The 17,933-nt window shown below is 40.4% G+C and overlaps 1 protein-coding gene across 1 annotated transcript; it reads right to left on the bottom strand.

Annotated features, from left to right (window-relative positions):
- Positions 1-1,975: 1,975 nt before the first annotated feature.
- ino80c (INO80 complex subunit C) lies at positions 1,976-16,580 on the bottom strand. Its single transcript, XM_088601434.1, has 5 exons — positions 16,250-16,580; positions 13,096-13,206; positions 7,148-7,259; positions 5,041-5,108; positions 1,976-3,808 (listed from the first exon to the last, which is right to left on the bottom strand). The coding sequence occupies exons 1-5, from the start codon at positions 16,484-16,486 to the stop codon at positions 3,677-3,679; spliced, it is 660 nt and encodes a 219-aa protein (XP_088457560.1). The 5' UTR covers positions 16,487-16,580; the 3' UTR covers positions 1,976-3,676.
- Positions 16,581-17,933: the final 1,353 nt, after the last annotated feature.

Consider the following 17,933-nt stretch of genomic DNA (forward strand, 5'->3'; position numbering starts at 1 on the left):
AATTGCATGATAACTTACAGCTCCATGTGTTTGAGTCGGAGCTGGTCTGATCAGGAGGTCAGAAGTGAAGACTGGCACTGCTGGGAAATATTAACAAGGTACAGCATCACCAAGTGTAGCTAATGCAGTTTGTTCAACAAGACACACAGCTCCTTCTCAGAGATATTTGACCAAAGTTGAAGGATGCAAAGATGCCTACTATATAACTTACCTGAAACAAGGGTTAGAAGGGTAATACATAAACCTTGCTATCTTTCAGTGCCAGGGTTTTAGTTTTCAAGTCTCAAGTGGCTCACTCTATAGACTATAGGAGTATATGCAAATCATCTGTTTTTGACATGGTGCAATCACTAAAATAAACATCTTATCCGATAGAGTTCTGGTGTAGAAAAGCTTGCGGTCTGATATATCACACCTCTGTAGGGAGTAGCATCTACAGAATATAGAAAAACTATCCTTACCTGTGTCAGACATTATTCCGACTCAAATTATCAACAGCAACACAGAAATTAAGGTCCAGCTCATCAGAGAAAAGATAGGTGAAAAGCTGTTGATTTTGACTGATGAAGCAAGTAATTATTTAAATGATGAGACTAAGAAATCAAGCCTCTCCCCATTATTTCCAAAGGACTTTAGGGACACAACTACAGTGCCATGCTTCACAGGAAATAAAAAAGTCTATACCAATTTTTATTAATAATAATAAGAATTCCTTACACTTATATAGCACTTTTATGGACACTTAAAGCACTTTACAGGTAATGGGGACTCCCCTCCACCACCACCAATGTGCAGCTCCACCTGGATGATGCGACGGCAGCCATAGTGCTCCAGTACATTCACCATACACCAGCAATCGGTGGAGAGGAGAACAGAGTGATGAAGCCAGTTCATAGATTATTAGGAGGCCATGATTGGTAAGGGCCTATTGCAAATTTGGCCAGGATGCCGGGGTCACAACCCAACTCTTTTCGAGAAATGCCCTGGGATTTTTAATGACCACAGAGAGTCAGAACCTCAAATTTATGTCACATCTACAGGACAGCGCCTTTTTACAATATAGTGTCTCTGTCACTATACTGGGGTATTAGGACATACACAGACTGCAGGGTGAGCACCCCCTACTGGTTCCACTAACACTTGTTGCAGCAGCAACCTCAGCTTTCCCAGGAGGTCTCCCATCCAAGTTGTGAGTTGCAGGAAGATATAGCTGCTGGAAAAAAAATAAAAAAGAGGACTCTCTCGTCATCTCCTGGTGTTACCCAGATTCGAACCAGGGTTGTTGCGGCAACAATGGAAAGTATGGACCACTTCATGATCACGGTGTACTGCCGAGACGTCTATATGCAAGGGAGGTGCAGACAAAATACTTTAATTCAGCACTATGTGAGGACTGAAGGAAGATACTGCGTGAACAAAATGCAACGAGATAAGGGAAAGCCCATTACATTTACTGTGTCGTGGGGATTGTTCTACAAGGATTAAAGCATAATGGGATCTAACACAAATAAAGAGGGTGAAAAGGGAAGTGTGGGATTATGCAGTAGCTTTGCATTTCCCAGTACAACAGTGGTACTGTTTTAGTCAAAGCCCTGCTTCTTCAACTGAAACGGCCTTGGCTGGATTATTAAATTGAGACCCAGACCACCCACACACTGCTCTTCCCTCAGTGACTCCACTCAGGAGAAACGGACCCAGCCTCCTTATCTTAAGCCTGCCAAGTGCAAGATTAATGAGTGCCATGGTGCTGCCAGTATTCCAGTTTCACCCAGGGATGCAAATCTAAACTTCTTAAAGCAGAGATTTTTACAAGGCTCATTCATTTGAGCTAAAAACAATTTTAACACCAGCTTTCATGCCTGACTGTTAGCCTGCCCTGTCACATTAGTGCACCTTTAAACTACAATTAACCTAAAACAACAAAGCAAAACGAGACATCTTCCTTGCAGAAATAACTCACATTAAAGAATGTCTACGGGAAGAAAGTGACAAGAAGGACTTTAATTAGCATAAATGAGATCATTCCAAAAAAAGAGGCAATCAAATTAACACCCCTCTAATGTTATGCAATCCTGCTTGAAACAGTACATCATGGAAAAAAAACACCTTAAAAAAGGCATTCAGTTAGAGGAATGATTTAATCATTAGTAAAAGAATGTTTACCTTTTCCTGGCTAAACAGGAGAAACTGCACAATTAAAGTCTAATGCAGACAATGTCAGATTGCTGCTCCAAACATTTTTATTGTGCTTTGGCTTCCAGGTCTTTACTTATTAAAGAGAAATTAGCATTAGTTTAAATTAGACAACACCACAGTCTGAAGTGACCGAGAAAATAAATATTTTCACCCACACAGTACACGAAAAGTGCATCTGAAAAAACAGGTTTAGACACTTTTTCTCCAAAGGCAGAAAACTTTCCACCCACACAGTTTCTTCCTGCCTTTGTAAACTTTATGATTCAGGATTGAAATCGATGTATAATTAATTTACAGACGTAGAGAGTACTAACAGTTTCCAATTACAAGTTAAAACGTTTGGAGGCATTGCTCTATACAAAACAAATTATAAGGTTACAGAGAGATCTGTCCTTTTCATAAGGCATGCTAATTTGCATCTCTCGCTTCAGGTATCCAGCAGGTACACCCCGAAATGTCAGCCAGTCTGTGAGCACCAAGGTCACACAAAGCTCTACACGTTTCCCAGTCCAGCTGCCATCCCCAGATAAGCTGTTTTGCTCTGCAAGTTTTTTGCCTAAAACCAAGGAAACACTTTATAAGAAGCACCTTCCATTCAAGCATCACTGCATATTAACATCTTTCACACCACAGTTGCGGTTAAGACTTCAAATTCACAGAATAAAAAACAATCAAAAATGAATTCTTAACTTCAGGCTATTCCGTCACACTTTTTTTTTAAGCAAGTGCCGTGTGTATTTGAGAATATGTTGTGTACAGGTAATAACGATAAATTCATACCGATTTGGTAGATGACAAGCATAGCATGCTGCACAACATTCTCACTGGCTTGATATTTCTACTTCAAACAGGCCAGCTTCAAAAGCCCTCAAGAAAGAAGAAAGCAAGGGAAGCAGCGGTATAGCAACACGGGCAAAACAAAACATTTTGGGGTGTAAGAACTGCACCGGTCTCAACAGGGTGTTTCAGATTGAATGAGGAAAATATTACGTGTTGCATCGCAAATGCCTACAATCTCCGCTTCTATATAACTGGGCAATACTTTGTCGGATGAGTGATATAGAGAGCCTATAAGCCAACTCTAAAAGCCCAAAGTAAATCAGGCCTTGCAGCGTGCACACAGTCCCTGTGTGTTGAGTGCTGTGCTGGTATGCAGTCAGCACCCTACTAAAGCTGCAGAAGATATCTGTACTCCTATGCCTGCTTTGAGTGGACAAGCCTCTTCATTTCACTCAAGTGCTGGGCTTGAATGCAAGCATGATCAGAGAAGCAAAATCCATGCATACTTTACACATGCAGGCCTTCCTTGTTTCAGCTCAAACCGAATCAAAATTATTGTTTAATCAACAATCAGTGGGTGCACTGAGCTTCTTTCCACTTTCAGGCATATGCCAACAGTAATCCTTTATTGTGTGCTGCATAGCTCTCATACAGCAGTGCTGAGGTCTTCCTTGCCACATGCTGGCCCCCTCCTGTCCACTCAGGGCACGATGCAGGTGGCTTTGCGCAGGGCCAGGTACCCTGTCACTACATCTGTAGGCAACATGCGAAGGTAGGAGAACTCCTCTGTGGAGCTGAACCTCAGCTTGGTCTGTGGGTCAGTGTAATTTGCCTACAAAGCCAAAACAGCAAAGGAGTTATTAGCAAGGCTGTCAATGAGTTTAGAGGCAAGCTCTACAATTAATCTACAAGAAAATTAATATTAAATAATTTGAACATGCATTCATCATACTTCACCATTTTAATCGTCTTGGCAAATATTATGTTAATTCCCTGCGGCACTGTTTCAGTATCGAGGAGAAAGGTAACAGAAGAAAACAGAAGCACATCTTACAGAGCACAGCACTAACATTGAACAGGTTGTGAATTGGTCATTTTGTTTCCATACATTTGGAGTCTATAATTGGTAAAAACCTCCTACTGCAGCTACAGCTCCCAGGGCTGTCACAGGACTCAATTTGCACTCAGAGCTGCCCCCTCACTGGAGTTTGCTTAGAAAAAATACTTTCCTATAGCTCTTTGGGTCGAAAGACTGTCACCTGTATATACAGTATAGTCCATAAGGTTTTGGACAGTGATACAATTTTGGCTGTTTTGGCTTTGTACTCCAGTACATTGGATTTTAAATAATTCAATGACTATGAGGTTAAAGTGCAGAACGTCAACTTTAATTCAAGGGTATTTATGTCTATATTTGGTGAACCATGTAGGAATCACAGCTCTTTTTATACATAGTCCCCCTGTTTCAAATACTTTCGGACTGCACTGTAGGTCCAGAGTGAATTCCAGGATCATAGACTTACACTGAGCCTGCTATATCACCTACAGTGAAAAGTATAAGTATTGGGACAGTGAAGTGAAATTTGTCTTTTTTACTGTGTACTACTGAAAAGTGTTCCTTCCTTGAGTTCCTTACAGGTTACCATAAAAATGTTTTGTGCACAATTAATATTCCTGCAACAAAATATATAATATACCTTTTTCAAATGGCATTAGCTTAAATTATAATTATTTTCTTGATCATTTGACATCGCTGCAAATTAGCAGGAGCTGGCATATGGCTTCATGGAGAGCTTAGGTGCATCTTCTGCAGATTTTAAGTTAAATTAGAAGAAGCCAGATGGATCGCCGCTAAGAATTCTCTGCCACTTCTTACCACAATGAGGCCTTGAGCACATAGGAGGTTTATGACTAGCACTATTACTATTAAAGGCAGAACTCAAACTCAGATTCGTAGGGTCTGACTGAAATGATTCTACTCCTAGGAAGTGCCATGGTAGAACCCTGCTCTGCACTCAAAAGGCTTTCTTCTATTTTCCTTGCAAAGGCTGCATGGAGACTCACCGGGAGTCCAGAAATATCAGAGTACTTCCGAGCTGGCTTGAAGGAAGGAGGGGCATCTATATTACAGTCTGGAAAGAAAGCAGAACAAGTTTTTAAAGGATGAACTCAACTTTGCAAATTTTAAAAACCAATTTCCTCAACAAGAATGTTGTTTCCAAAGTGCTGAAAAACAAATCTCTAGGATGAGCTCTGGCATTAGGCAGAACCCAACCATCTTTCCAGATATAACCTCTAGTGTGAAAAATCTTATTTAGATTTAGGAAAAACATGGGCACTGCCTCTGGAAATAATTCAGGTAAAAGAGAAACATGTTTCAGGTTTCTTTATGAATAAAAAAAACATTTTTTTATTTTACCACAGCTCAGTGCTGGAGACATTTGCAAGCTGCAAACGAAACATCCGCACTGGCAATACAATCAGAATACAATCAACGTTTGCACAGGCTGGCATATACAGCGCAGTCCGTGAGTATTTGGACAGTGACACAATTTTTGTTGTTTTGGCTCTGTACTCCAGCACATTGGATTTGAAATGAAACAATGACTGTGAGGTTAAAGTGCAGAATTTCAGCTTTAATTCGAGGGTATACACGTCTGTATTGGGTGAACCATATAGGACTCACAGCCCTTTTTATGCATAGTCCTCCCATTTTAGGGGACCAGAAGTAATTGGCTGCTCAGTTGTTTCTTGGCCAGCTGTGTATCGTTGCATCGTTAATCATGCACAAGAGAGCTAACAAAAGGTCTAGAGTTGATTCTTTGTGTGGCATATGCATCTGGAATCTGTTGCTGTTGTCTCACAACATGAGGACCAAAGAAGTGGCAATGCCAGTAAAGCAGGCCATCATGATGCTGAAAAATCAGAATAAATCAATCAGAGACATAGCAAAAACATTAGGTATGTCAAAATCAACTGTTTGGTACAAAAGAATCAAGAACACACTGGTGAGCATAGCAATAGCAAACGACCTGGTAGACCATGGAAGACCACAGTAGTGGATGGCCGGAGAATACTTTCAATCGCGAAGAAAAACGCCTTTTCGATAGTTGAAGAGATCAGGAACACTCTCCACGATGTAGGCATAGATGTCTCAAAGACTACCATAAAGAGAAGAATGCACAATGTCTGGTGATGTCTATGGGTCGCAGACTTCAGGCAGTCATCAATTGCAAAGGATTTGCAACCAAGTACTAAACATGATAATTTAATTTAAGATTATATTAATGTATCCAATTACTTTTGGTCCCTTGAAATGGGGGGACTATGTATAAAAAGGGCTGTAATTCTTATATGGTTCACCCAATATAGACATAAAAACCCTCGAATTAAGCTCTCTTGTGCATGATTAACGATGCAACGATACACAGCTGGCCAAGAAACAACTGAGCAGCCAATTACTTCTGGTCCCCTAAAATGGGAGGACTATGCATAAAAAGGGCTGTGAGTCCTATATGGTTCACCCAATACAGACGTGTATACCCTCGAATTAAAGCTGACATTCTGCACTTTAACCTCACAGTCATTGTTTCATTTCAAATCCAATGTGCTGGAGTACAGAGCCAAAACAACAAAAACTGTGTCACTGTCCAAATACTTACAGACTGCACTGTATAAGCAAAAACGTTTTCAGAAATTTCCTGATCAAGTTTCTTGCAAGTTACTGAGCAGACCCAAAGCAAGCCAAGTGACAGACTACTGGCAGTGTGATGCAGCTGGATTCACTGGCACACAATCTAAAAGCCCTATAACTGAGCTTTTTAAAAATTTGATTTTTTGTATTTTGATCATTTTGTACTCTGTGCATGTGACAAAAAATGAAAGGGAGTAGACTGTCACATTATTCACTTAAATTGATATTCATTCTTGGTCCGAGAGGGCTACAGCCCACCAGTTCTTATTGAACAATTCTTAATTAGTGAAGACTTTGGAAACAGTGATAATAAAGACTAAGTAAGTGGACAACTGAGTCCAATGAAGTCTTTAGAGTCCAGGGCGAAATGAAATCAAGAACCAGGAGTGAATATCAGTGTCTCATCTGAACACCTACGGATGTTTGCAGTCACCTTTGTCAAAGGAAGGCTCCAAAAACAAGGAAAAAAACGCTCACAGTTTGGATCATTCAGTTGCCACGGCAACGCCCTCTCGGCAGCCAGGATCTGCTTCAGGTTCTTCCATGTCCTGTTCTTCTTTCCGGCCGCTGCGCCACCGATACCCGAGTGCTGCAGAGAGTGAGAGAGTGAGGCTGTCAATGTAATGTAATCTGAAGCATAGAGCTGGGATTGCTGAACCCAGCCTTGACATCACTCACAGTACAGAGCACAGGCCCCGGAGCTATATGTGATTCAAAGAAATACTGGCAGTTTAACCGGTCTGTAGGAAAACTGGCCTGGTGTGAGTGTGTGTGTGTTTGTGACATTGTGCTCTGCAATGGACTGGCGTCCCATCCAGGGTGTATCCTGCCTTGTACCCATTGCTTACCAGGACAGGCTACAATTGACCATATACTGGATAAACTGGTTGGAAAATGGTATATATAAGGGAAATATAAAGGGATTGCATTACCCATTCACACTAGGAATGATTTTTCTAAACCAATATGGTACAAACTATGTGGTAACAAGTCATTACGTTTTATGTTGTGAATAACAAGTCCTCTTGCCACATAAACGTATGACAATGGGGAGACTAAGTAACTGAAAATTTTTCAATCAATCTTCCCAGTTCATTAAAGTTGATTGATTCTGAAGCCCCTTTTGTTGCAGCTTGATTGAACCTAGCATGTACACCAGGCCCATGGAATTCTTCAAAACCACGAATGTTTTCCCCCTTTTCAGTATTAACTGAGGCCCTGAAATATTTAGTGGCAATTAAGTCCAAAACAGGAACGTGATGTCCTTTCTCCCAAAATGTTTTTTTTTGGGCTTGCTGCAAAGAAACCTGACACGTATGAGGAAAAGCTAAACCTTTTTTTTCCAAGGGACCCTGCAGGCAGCAGTAATAAGCAGAACTTCATATGCCTGAGCTCCTCAATCACATCAACCAGAACAGCAAATTAGTTGACCGTGTCCAATCACCCTGGGATTAATAGTAGCGTGGGAATGCTATTGTAACCAAAGACGACAAAAAATGTTAGCGCTGCAGCCAAAGTGGCAAAATCTACCCTGCGCTTCACAAATTAATCTTATGAGCACTGATACAATAACGGAAAACAGCCGCACAGTGATTTCAAGACAGACGACACCCATCATGTGAAATTGGAGATGTTCTATAAGAGTTTCACAAGGAAGAAATAAATTGTTCTCATAATAGTTTCCACCTTCTCAGTCCAGTCATAACCTTTAGCATGCTTTTTGTTTTGTTGCCTTCCACATATTATCGTGTCAGTGTGGTGCTGTGGTCGGGGCTATCGACTAGCAATGGAAATATTCTGGGTGGGGCATTGCTGTTGTACGTTATTCATGAATGTTAAATTGGCAGATGTCAAGACCCTACTACTGCAACGTAGCTCACTTTGGATAGAACCAAATACATTGAAAAGTTCATCTGGCTGAACTGGCACTTTCTATATTTGCAGAGCCAATATATATTTAAGGCACCAAAATACATCTGAAAAAGTAATTTCAGGGAGGACATTACATCTCCCATGACTCGTATAATTAGATGTTCATGGACAAAATTGGTATTTTGCGGTGTGCAATGTCCCCCGATATTTTCCATGTATCAACCAGATTTCCATTTGTTTTACAACTAGTATTTAATCGGGGCAATTTTCTAAAAACAGTTTCACCACTCCAGTGACTCCACATCTTCAGAGGTGTGCAACACTATTTGTTTTTTCACCCATGAAGTGTCATGTCACAGTAAAGCACAGATATTGTTTCAGTTTGTGCCATGTAATGCAATTAAAAAGAAGAACCAATTGGAGGAAAGTTTAATTAGCTTCCCTCTGAAAACACAGCAAGTCTATTAGCGTTCTGTCATATCCGAGGAGTTACAATTACAAGATATGGAGGAATAAACTGGTGGGGGGAGAGAAGCGACAGGAGATGACAATGAAAAAAAAATCTCCTCTCGGGGGAATGTGACAAGGCCTAATTAAAAATAATCAACACCTGAAAAGCAAATACCAGAAAATTTGCAATTACTTTTAATAAAATAACTTGCAGATGCACCGTACAAGAGAGGAGCAGGTATCTTCCATAGTCTGGTCATGTATCCCAAATGGCTGCTTGACAGCACGTTCTCTTCCTCATAGCACATTCAGCTCTCACTGTACTGTCTGCAGAGGGGGGCAGAGCTTAAACTAACCAGTGGCCGTATGTCAAAATCTTAGTTTTCGGAAGAGCTCATCTTTAAAAGTTCCTTCTTTGCAGTGCACATGGCTAAGAGACCAAGCAGAAAATGCCAACTGACCCGTGAAGTTACAGTATGTAACGCATGCCCCTGCCTTTGATGCATGCCTGCCTGCTCAGAGACCGGCAGCAGAGCGTGCTGCTGTGCCCACTTCCATTAATATGCTCTCACCAGGCACTGCTATTATCACTGCCACGTGACTTAACGCATCATTTCACACAGTAATCTGAATCAATACCCTAAGAGGTTTATTAAAGTGTCACTGCACTCCCCTCAGTAGGTTGACATATAAATAGATAGCTCTCCAAGAAGTCCTTGTGTCACCGAGAATAAATCTGATCTTTTTAGGGAAATCGTTAAGAGGCATAATGAAGAGTAACTGCACAGTCCACAAGAGTCAGTCAGTTTAACTGCCATAAGTGACCAAGCCCATTTGAATAATCCAACGCAATTAATCAGCTTTAATAAAGGTTCGATGTGCCTCATTCGGGGAGGCAGAGTACTGAATATAAATCACATGAGGGCATTATAGATGACAAGTACCAATTACAGAAAATAGATATTTCTATCTATTGTATTTGTAAAGTGAGCTTAGGTTGAGACTTCTCAACTAAGAAGTTGAAACAGTACACATGAATGTTCACTTTATATGATCAAATCAGGTATAGAAAAACACACAAACAGTATAACACAGTAAAAAATCCTCTTCAGGTGAAAAAGGTTGAGCCTTATAACTTTTAATGACTCAACTTTAGTTTGCCATTTATTCAGAGCAGCTGAAGGTCAAAGCTGGTAGATTTAGTCCAATAACGTGAACAGTCAAAGAGAGAAAAAGTGTAACCCACAACAGAATACCAAGAACAAAACGGACAATGACAGGTATGACAATTAAATAAACTTCTAATTTCTAACTTGATCAGAAATGAATGTGGTGGTGTCTCCTTCACCTTGATTACTCTGTACTTGAAAAAAGACTGAAATGTGCTGCCTTGCAGCAATTAAATCGTTGTACAGTAGATAGAAAAAAGGGCAGAAAGATAATTTTAATCCAGACTGTCCAATTATAACAAGTAGAAAGACCTAACTAATTTTAATTATCTTTATCACTGAAAAAGCATTGGTATTAATAAAATTCAGACATTGTAAACTTTGAAAGGATGAAGGGGTTCCAGCTGTACAGTATGTACAAAGCCTGGAACTTCCTATTGGTTTTGTACTGCATACATTTGAAGGGTGTGTAATTAAAGAACAACTTTAATGATATACTGCTCAAACATGGATTTTATTAGGTTTATTAACAAAAACAACGAGATACTGCATGTTGCAATGGCTTAGACGGGTTATAAATATACATGATCTGTGCAGGTTGGCAGACTCTTCTAGCTCTACAGTGTGCAGGCACAGATCATTGCATGATCATGTATATGCATTTCTCACCGCAAACCCAACGATGCTCTCCAGCTGAGAAGCCCCTTTCCAGATATTTTAACCATGGAAGTTCGGACATTAGTGTCAAGTGTTTCAGCCAATGAAGGAACTTGTTCCGAGTGCAGGCTGAACTCTAGGATTCAGGTAATTGAGTGTCTGAGCTTGGGTTATGTCACTCTCTGACTATCAAAGGGATTTCTCAAGAGGTAGTGCACTACAGCCAGCAGCCATATCACCCTGCAACTCACAACTGGCAGCCCACTGAAGCTCAGCAGGTGTGAGCCTGGTCAGTACCTGGATGGGAGACCTCCTGGGAAAAACTAAGGTTGCTGCTGGAAGAGGTGTTAGTGGGGCCAGCAGGGGGCGCTCACCCTGCGGTCTGTGTGGGTCCTTACGCCCCAGTAAAGTGACGGGGACGCTATACTGTAAACAGGCGCCGTCCTTCGGATGAGACGTAAAACCGAGGTCCTGACTCTCTGTGGTCATTAAAAATCCCAGGGCGTTTCTCGAAAAGAGTAGGGGTGTAACCCTGGCATCCTGGCCAAATTTCCCATTGGCCCTTACCAATCATGGCCTCCTAATAATCCCCATCTATGAACTGACTTCATTACTCTGCTCTCCTCCCCACTGATAGCTGATGTGTGGTGAGCGTTCTGGCGCACTATGGCTGCCGTCGCATCATACAGGTGGGGCTGCACATTGGTGGTGGTGGAGGGGAGTCCCCATTACCTGTAAAACGCTTTGAGTGGTGTGTCCCGAGAAGCGCTATATAAGTGTAAGCAATTTTTATTATTATTATTACAGGCTCACTATCATCAGGGGCAGGATTGGAACTGATCCGGCAACGTTCCATCTGCTCCCGGGAAAAAGGCAACTCCTGCAACCTCCCAGGTTCTGGCAGGTTCGCAGTGATTTCAGTGAGGGTCACGCCTCACCTCCAATTAGATCTGAGCCTCCAAGCCATTTTTATGAAATAACAACAAAGCTCTCGTTAAACAATCCTGGACATCAATGCCCACGTTATCTACCACTCATTACACTCTGCAACCGCTGCCTGGGCAAGGAACATGACACCCTAGGTATCTAACTCAAATCAATGAACCAAATGACTATGTATTCTGTATTGTCACTAACCAGGTAAATTCTGAAAACTGGTTCTGAGAAAACCCCCATTGAAGGCAAGTCAATATTAATAATCATTTCTGATGTCTGGAATTTGGCCCTATGTACATCAGCTTATTACAGCAACATGATACTGCTGCATCCCCAGAAACGGAAACTACCCTCAGACTAATACGATAAATACCACTTGCAACACTTTCTCTCAATAAAACGTCATATCACAAATCTAAAAGTTATTTTAGCCCTTTAGTCAAGATTCTTATTGCAATATTGTAAACCTCTGCTGTCATTTTTTAAACCCGTCTAGTTTTTGTGAATTTTGTTAACAATGACCGTGCTCTGCATGACTATCATGATCCCTCTTCTTAAATTAGGAATTAGAGGCATAAGACCTTTACCTCCTATTGTAGTTATGTGCAGACTGTATTGATCACTGCAACACAGAAAAGGCTGTATATTGACAATAATACCCCAGCAGAGGAAAAGAGGCTTTTATGACAGTCTCCAAAGGGGCTTTTAGTCATTAATTCTACTAATTGATCCATTTAGTCAGGTTACTCAAATCCTTGCATAGTAATTAAATGTATTCAGAACAGCATGCAAGCGCTCAAGATAAATTTCTCATGTTACAGGATTCTGCAATATCCACTGCCGATATTTCGTTTCTCACAGGTCAGTAGAGCTCAGCACAGAGCCCATGGGAGAATCAGTTCCCCTAACTACAGAGCACATGTCTCAGCACGGCAGCTACTCTCAGGGAAATTATACTTGTTCCACTAGTGTATAAATAAAGCAGACAACAACTGCTAAGGTTTCAGTGACACTTTCTGTTTTACGCAAGTTGAAATACAATAGATATAACAGATGCAGAAATCAGATTCTCCATTCTGCTCTGTCAAATTACAATATAACATAAAACTTTTGATCTGCTGTAACTGAGCAGATTACAACAAACTTTTCTAGGTTTTCATTTGAAATTATTATTTAGACTGTTTGGGCATTTTTTTACTTGGAGGTCGTGCGCTACAATGTGTAAATGAAGGTTTAAAATTAAGTGTTGAAAAGAATGAATTGTTATCCTAATGTAGTCACAAAACAACAGTAGGGTGAAGTGGCTGTGGCTGTCTTCCATAGGTGGCAGATGATACTTACCACAAAGCTCTGGTCTTTGAATGGCACTGGCTTGACTGTGGACTCCACTGCCACTGTGCTTGAGTCAGAGGTCATAGATTTATTCTCTCCAGATGAATCTGCTGTCACTACCTACAACGCAAACAAGCAATACTTTCAGAGTCATTGAAATGATACTGATCAAGGTCCTTTACACAACACAGGTCTATACTCTAGAACTGACATATTGACAAAAAGAGCCTGTCAGTTTCACTATAAAATGAATGCCTTGTAGTACACAGTAGGGTCTCAACATTCGTAAGGGATCAGTGCAGAAAACCATAATGACTAGCCAGATTTGCACTACAGTATACAGTGTAGAACGTGTGGTTAAAAGACTTAACCTTTCCTAATAATTAAAATACTGATGCTTCGGCTTTAAATTAAATAACACTGATCAACTAAAAGAAACATGAGAGCTCACAAACTTATCGTAATCAGCTAAAATATACATGAATCGTTCCTCTGTATGCAGCCAGCGCTTCCACTTTCTGCCTCTGTGATTAGCACGCCCACTGTAATGAAACAGGCAATAAAACTGTCAAAGAGCCTGTAAAGCCGTCTTCAGACTGTCATTCCCCACACCACCAACACAAGCAGTAGTGCTTTTTATAATACAAGACCACATAGAGATGCAGATGCTGGGTAGAGGCTATTCGGGCGGGAGGCAGGGAGAGGCTCACTCATGAACTAGATTCATCTTGTGATCCTTGTCTGTTGAACCGCTAATTTGAAAGTTGCCCTTAAAGACCTTCAGCTCAGTTTGGTCCACTCCACTCTTCATCCATTGGCCAGACCAAATCGCAATGAGCAAATTCACAAATGTCACAGATTCACAGCTGTCAAGACGTGATCGTATATGTAAGTGATCGTGACAGTCATTTACAATCAATTTTAGATTTGGAGTGAATTAAAGCCCAGTTCAATTCCTTCTAATCTCTTCAATTCAGATCAAATGATCAATTCCATACTTTTCCTTTAACTGCAATTCTAATTCTTTAAGATTAATATAGTCAATTCATTCAAACATGTACAAATCCAAGAATTCCAAAAGAAAAGAAACCACAGACAATGCTGTACTGTAGCATGTATTGCACACAGCTATAAAGATTGTCATCATTCATTGATTGATTCTGATCACCTAACTATCCTTAACGCTTCACATTTTGGATTACCTAGGTTGCACCACTAAGGCCTGAAAACCTTGACTGCCACACTTCCTTCTACAGGTACAGATGGCTAGATGGGCTAAAAAAGAGAACATAGTCCTTTCTTCATGCTGCGCATCATTGCACCACTCAAATCTGAAGCAAGGATCCAAACTTGCTGCTATTCCACAGCAACTCTATTAGGTGTTTCACCATCTTGTTTTGGTTTTACTGATGTGTGCTACAGCAGGACAAACCTTAGACACAAGTGGACATTATTGCCAAAACTGTGTTGATTCCATGCACATTCTCAGTGACTCCCTCAGAGGGCTCCAGGTTTTCCAGAGCCTCCCAATGATTTTCAAATCTGATTGAAACCCAGAATCAAGGGGCGTGAAGCTCAGATACAATGTCTACAGAAAGGTTCAGAACAGATAGCAGCACTGTCAGCTGGCTACCCCACCTTGTGGCACTGAAGTTATGGCAATCAGATACTATTCTAGACACCTCATCCTGAAGTGCCAGCTGGCTCCAGGGCATCATGAACAACCAGCTGAAGACAGAGTGAAATGGAGGCTACAATTGGGAGGAAAATAATCCGATTTCTTCCATGGACTCAGCACTTCAATAACAAGAGTCTTGTCTTAGTTTTTATGGTCATCTTGGAGTTCAAATTTGAGAATATGCTGAATGCCTTCAATGTGCTGGTGGCATTTTCAGCCACTATACCTGAAACTCAATTAGCCATCTGACAAGCATTGTATGTAGCCAGTATGATCCCTCTGAGTGTGTAGTAGACAATGAAGTGGACTGCAACATAAAAAAAAAAACCTTATATCTCTACTTGACTACCGATGCTTGCTGTAGATGTCCGGAGCTTGCAGTATGGAACTTCTTGCATTGTGGCGGCTCAACTGTGCTAAGGATGTCACAGACGGCAGTAGCTACAGCAGACATCATTATGAGCTGCGTTGCTACTTCACTTACTTGGCGAGGATAGCTACTTAGGTTCTGAAGCCTGGCCAAAACTGATCAGCGAATTCTTCAAGAACAAAGAACTCTGAAAAAGTTCACGCAGGTAGCTGCGTCAGCATGCAACGGCTGCAACGGAACATGTAAAGGTTTATTCCATGCCAAAAAGAAAAGAGACACCCGAAGAAGGCTCTAAAGCCGAAAGGTTGTCTTTTCTCTGCAGCATGGAATAAACCTTTACTTGTTCCTCTTTCTGAAAATCCAACGAGCATCCAACTAGAACCAAACTATAATCGGCTACCTTGCCTTTTCAAAAACATAACAAAGAATAAATCCGTTTTAAATACAATTACAGGGTAGGTTAACCTATACCAATTGATAGAGAAAAGTATCATTCTCTAATTCAAATCACAAATGTCACAACAATCGACTAACTTACAAATCCATCAAGGATGAAGTAGTTAGAAAACAGATATATGGATAAATAAATTAAGCAATTTATAAACATAAGTCGCAACTTCTCAACTGCATATAATCTATGATCAATTCACTAGTCATGACGCCCGTTTCTTCAGATTGTGTGAATTAACAGGTAACAGCGCGAACAATTTAGTTTAGCGACGCTGGTGGTGACGAAGACCAACTGCTTTCCCTGCTGTAGAGATTAAAAAGTAAAAGTCGGGGAAAAAACGTTTCACTAATGACAGAGTATTAGCGGATGTGTGCCCAATTGGTCACTATTGCTCTACATTTTACATCACAACCTCTTCAGTCTACTCTGCTGGCAGAATAACTGAACACGTACGGTTTTAGATATTAGTCGCACCAGTTCATACCGCTATAGAAACAGAAGCTTTAGGTTTTGATAAGACTTTATTGATCCCGAAGGGAAATTTAGGCGTTACAGCAGCCCAGCCCAGGAAAAGCAAGACAGACATCAGAACAGGATAAAATTAATATAACTACAACACTAGAGTACTGGAGTTCTCCTTTATTAGCCTTCCGAAATAGGGTACCTGTGGCTGAGACTGCGCGGCGGGAGAGGTGAAAGACAGTTTCTTCTTCTTGCTGTTGCTGGCCGAGGTCGGGCCGAGACTAGTAGCAGGACTGAGCGGCCGCTTCTTACACCGAGCCTGGGACGCAGGAGTGAGCGCTTGGCCTTTTGTGGCGCTGGGACTCGGAGAGGTAGAAGCAGCTACCTCTGTCGGTAACAGAGAGACTACAGCTGGGACCGGGGAAGACATTTCATCCATTAGCTAATAAAATATTATTTACAATTAACCTACAGAATTCTAACCTACCAATCCATACCCGCTACAGAGAATTTTTTTTAAAACTAACCCGGAAGCGGAAATGCTGAGGTAAAAAACAACAACAAGGAAACGTCATATGAGAGAGACGTCCTCCTGAGCGAAGCTGTTGCAGAGCGTGGAAATAGTTTTTTCCCTTATTAAATATTCCAACGCGGTTGTTTTTTTACGCAAGTTCTTTTGTTTTCATTGGAAAACAAATTGTCATGAACAATTTTGGAAGTTGTACACAGTTATTATTAAGAGAAGCGTTAAAGTGTACGCAATAATGTATTTTTATTGCGTACCTTAAGCATCGAACAGAAAACATTTTTATGACAGTACTGTTTTTATGTGTAAACTTTGTATACAAATATTTCACTTACTTTTTTCAATTTAATACACCTTTCTTCCCTGGTACGAAGATGTAGGCTAATAAATTGTTGCTGACCCTCACGAACTTCATAGTGCTTATGCTTTAATGGCTTCTCGTTTTGGATTTGCATCTGCTATGTAAATTTATATTAATTTCTTTCCATGAATATGGCCACTTCTATTTAATCTTCCGATGAATCCCTTTTATTCTGTTTTGATTATTGATTTTTTTGCTGCTTTAGCTCATCTCATGCATTCACATGGAGAAAAGGCTAGCCTGGACTGAACAAAGATAGATTTTTAACATCACGTTTTCCATTATGCTTGACAAAAGTGAACAATTAGCTGATGCCGTAGAACTTTAGAGGCAATTAACTTTTGCAAAGCACTCAGGAAACAGACAATCTGCTTCTTGATATTTTTGAAACGAAATTAATTATTCATGATGGTGCATTAGAACATGCAAAATTTACGATTGTCAGAGAATCAAAAGTTGAATAATACATTATTTTACCAGGACTATTAGTTCTCACAAGAGGGGCACTTTGTGGTGTGTACTGAAACTCCAATCAAAACAGCTTTGATCCTCAAGGCTGGAACAATACTGACCTCCTAGGAATATTTAAAAGGACATCTTGATTCACAGTCCTCAAAAAACTTGTTTGTATGCTGGTTAAATATTACTTAGAAAACAACAGAAAATAGTCATGTCTTTTTATTCAGTGTAAAAACAGGATTTATAGGTGTTCACCTGCTTGATGAATACCAGGCCCATAAGAAGGTGCTTATATACCTTGCAAAACTACATTATGCTGTTTATAATACCCCCAATATAATTCTGTAGTTTATTTTTTTACAACAGAATTGAACAGCACAGGAATTTAGGAAATACTGCATGAATGTAAGACTTCATTGTGAATTAAACTTGTATACTGTAAGTTACTATATATTTAAATGATATTTTGTTTGTGGTATTATTTAATAATAATATTATTAATTCTATGATATTATTATATTTCCACCGTGACACCAAATC

The sequence above is a fragment of the Lepisosteus platostomus genome, chromosome 12 (genome assembly GCF_059453375.1).
Source record: "Lepisosteus platostomus isolate fLepPlt1 chromosome 12, fLepPlt1.hap1, whole genome shotgun sequence".
NCBI lineage: Eukaryota > Metazoa > Chordata > Actinopteri > Semionotiformes > Lepisosteidae > Lepisosteus > Lepisosteus platostomus.

Bases quoted from the DNA above. Each gene is read 5' to 3' on its own strand.
- ino80c (XM_088601434.1), bottom strand. From the start codon at position 16,486: ATGGATGAAATGTCTTCCCCGGTCCCAGCTGTAGTCTCTCTGTTACCG. The intron at 7,260-13,095 runs GTAAGTATCATC...CACTCTCTGCAG, and splicing joins TCAAAGACCAGAGCTTTGTG to CACTCGGGTATCGGTGGCGC. The intron at 3,809-5,040 runs GTGAGTCTCCAT...TTGGCTTTGTAG, and splicing joins CTGATATTTCTGGACTCCCG to GCAAATTACACTGACCCACA.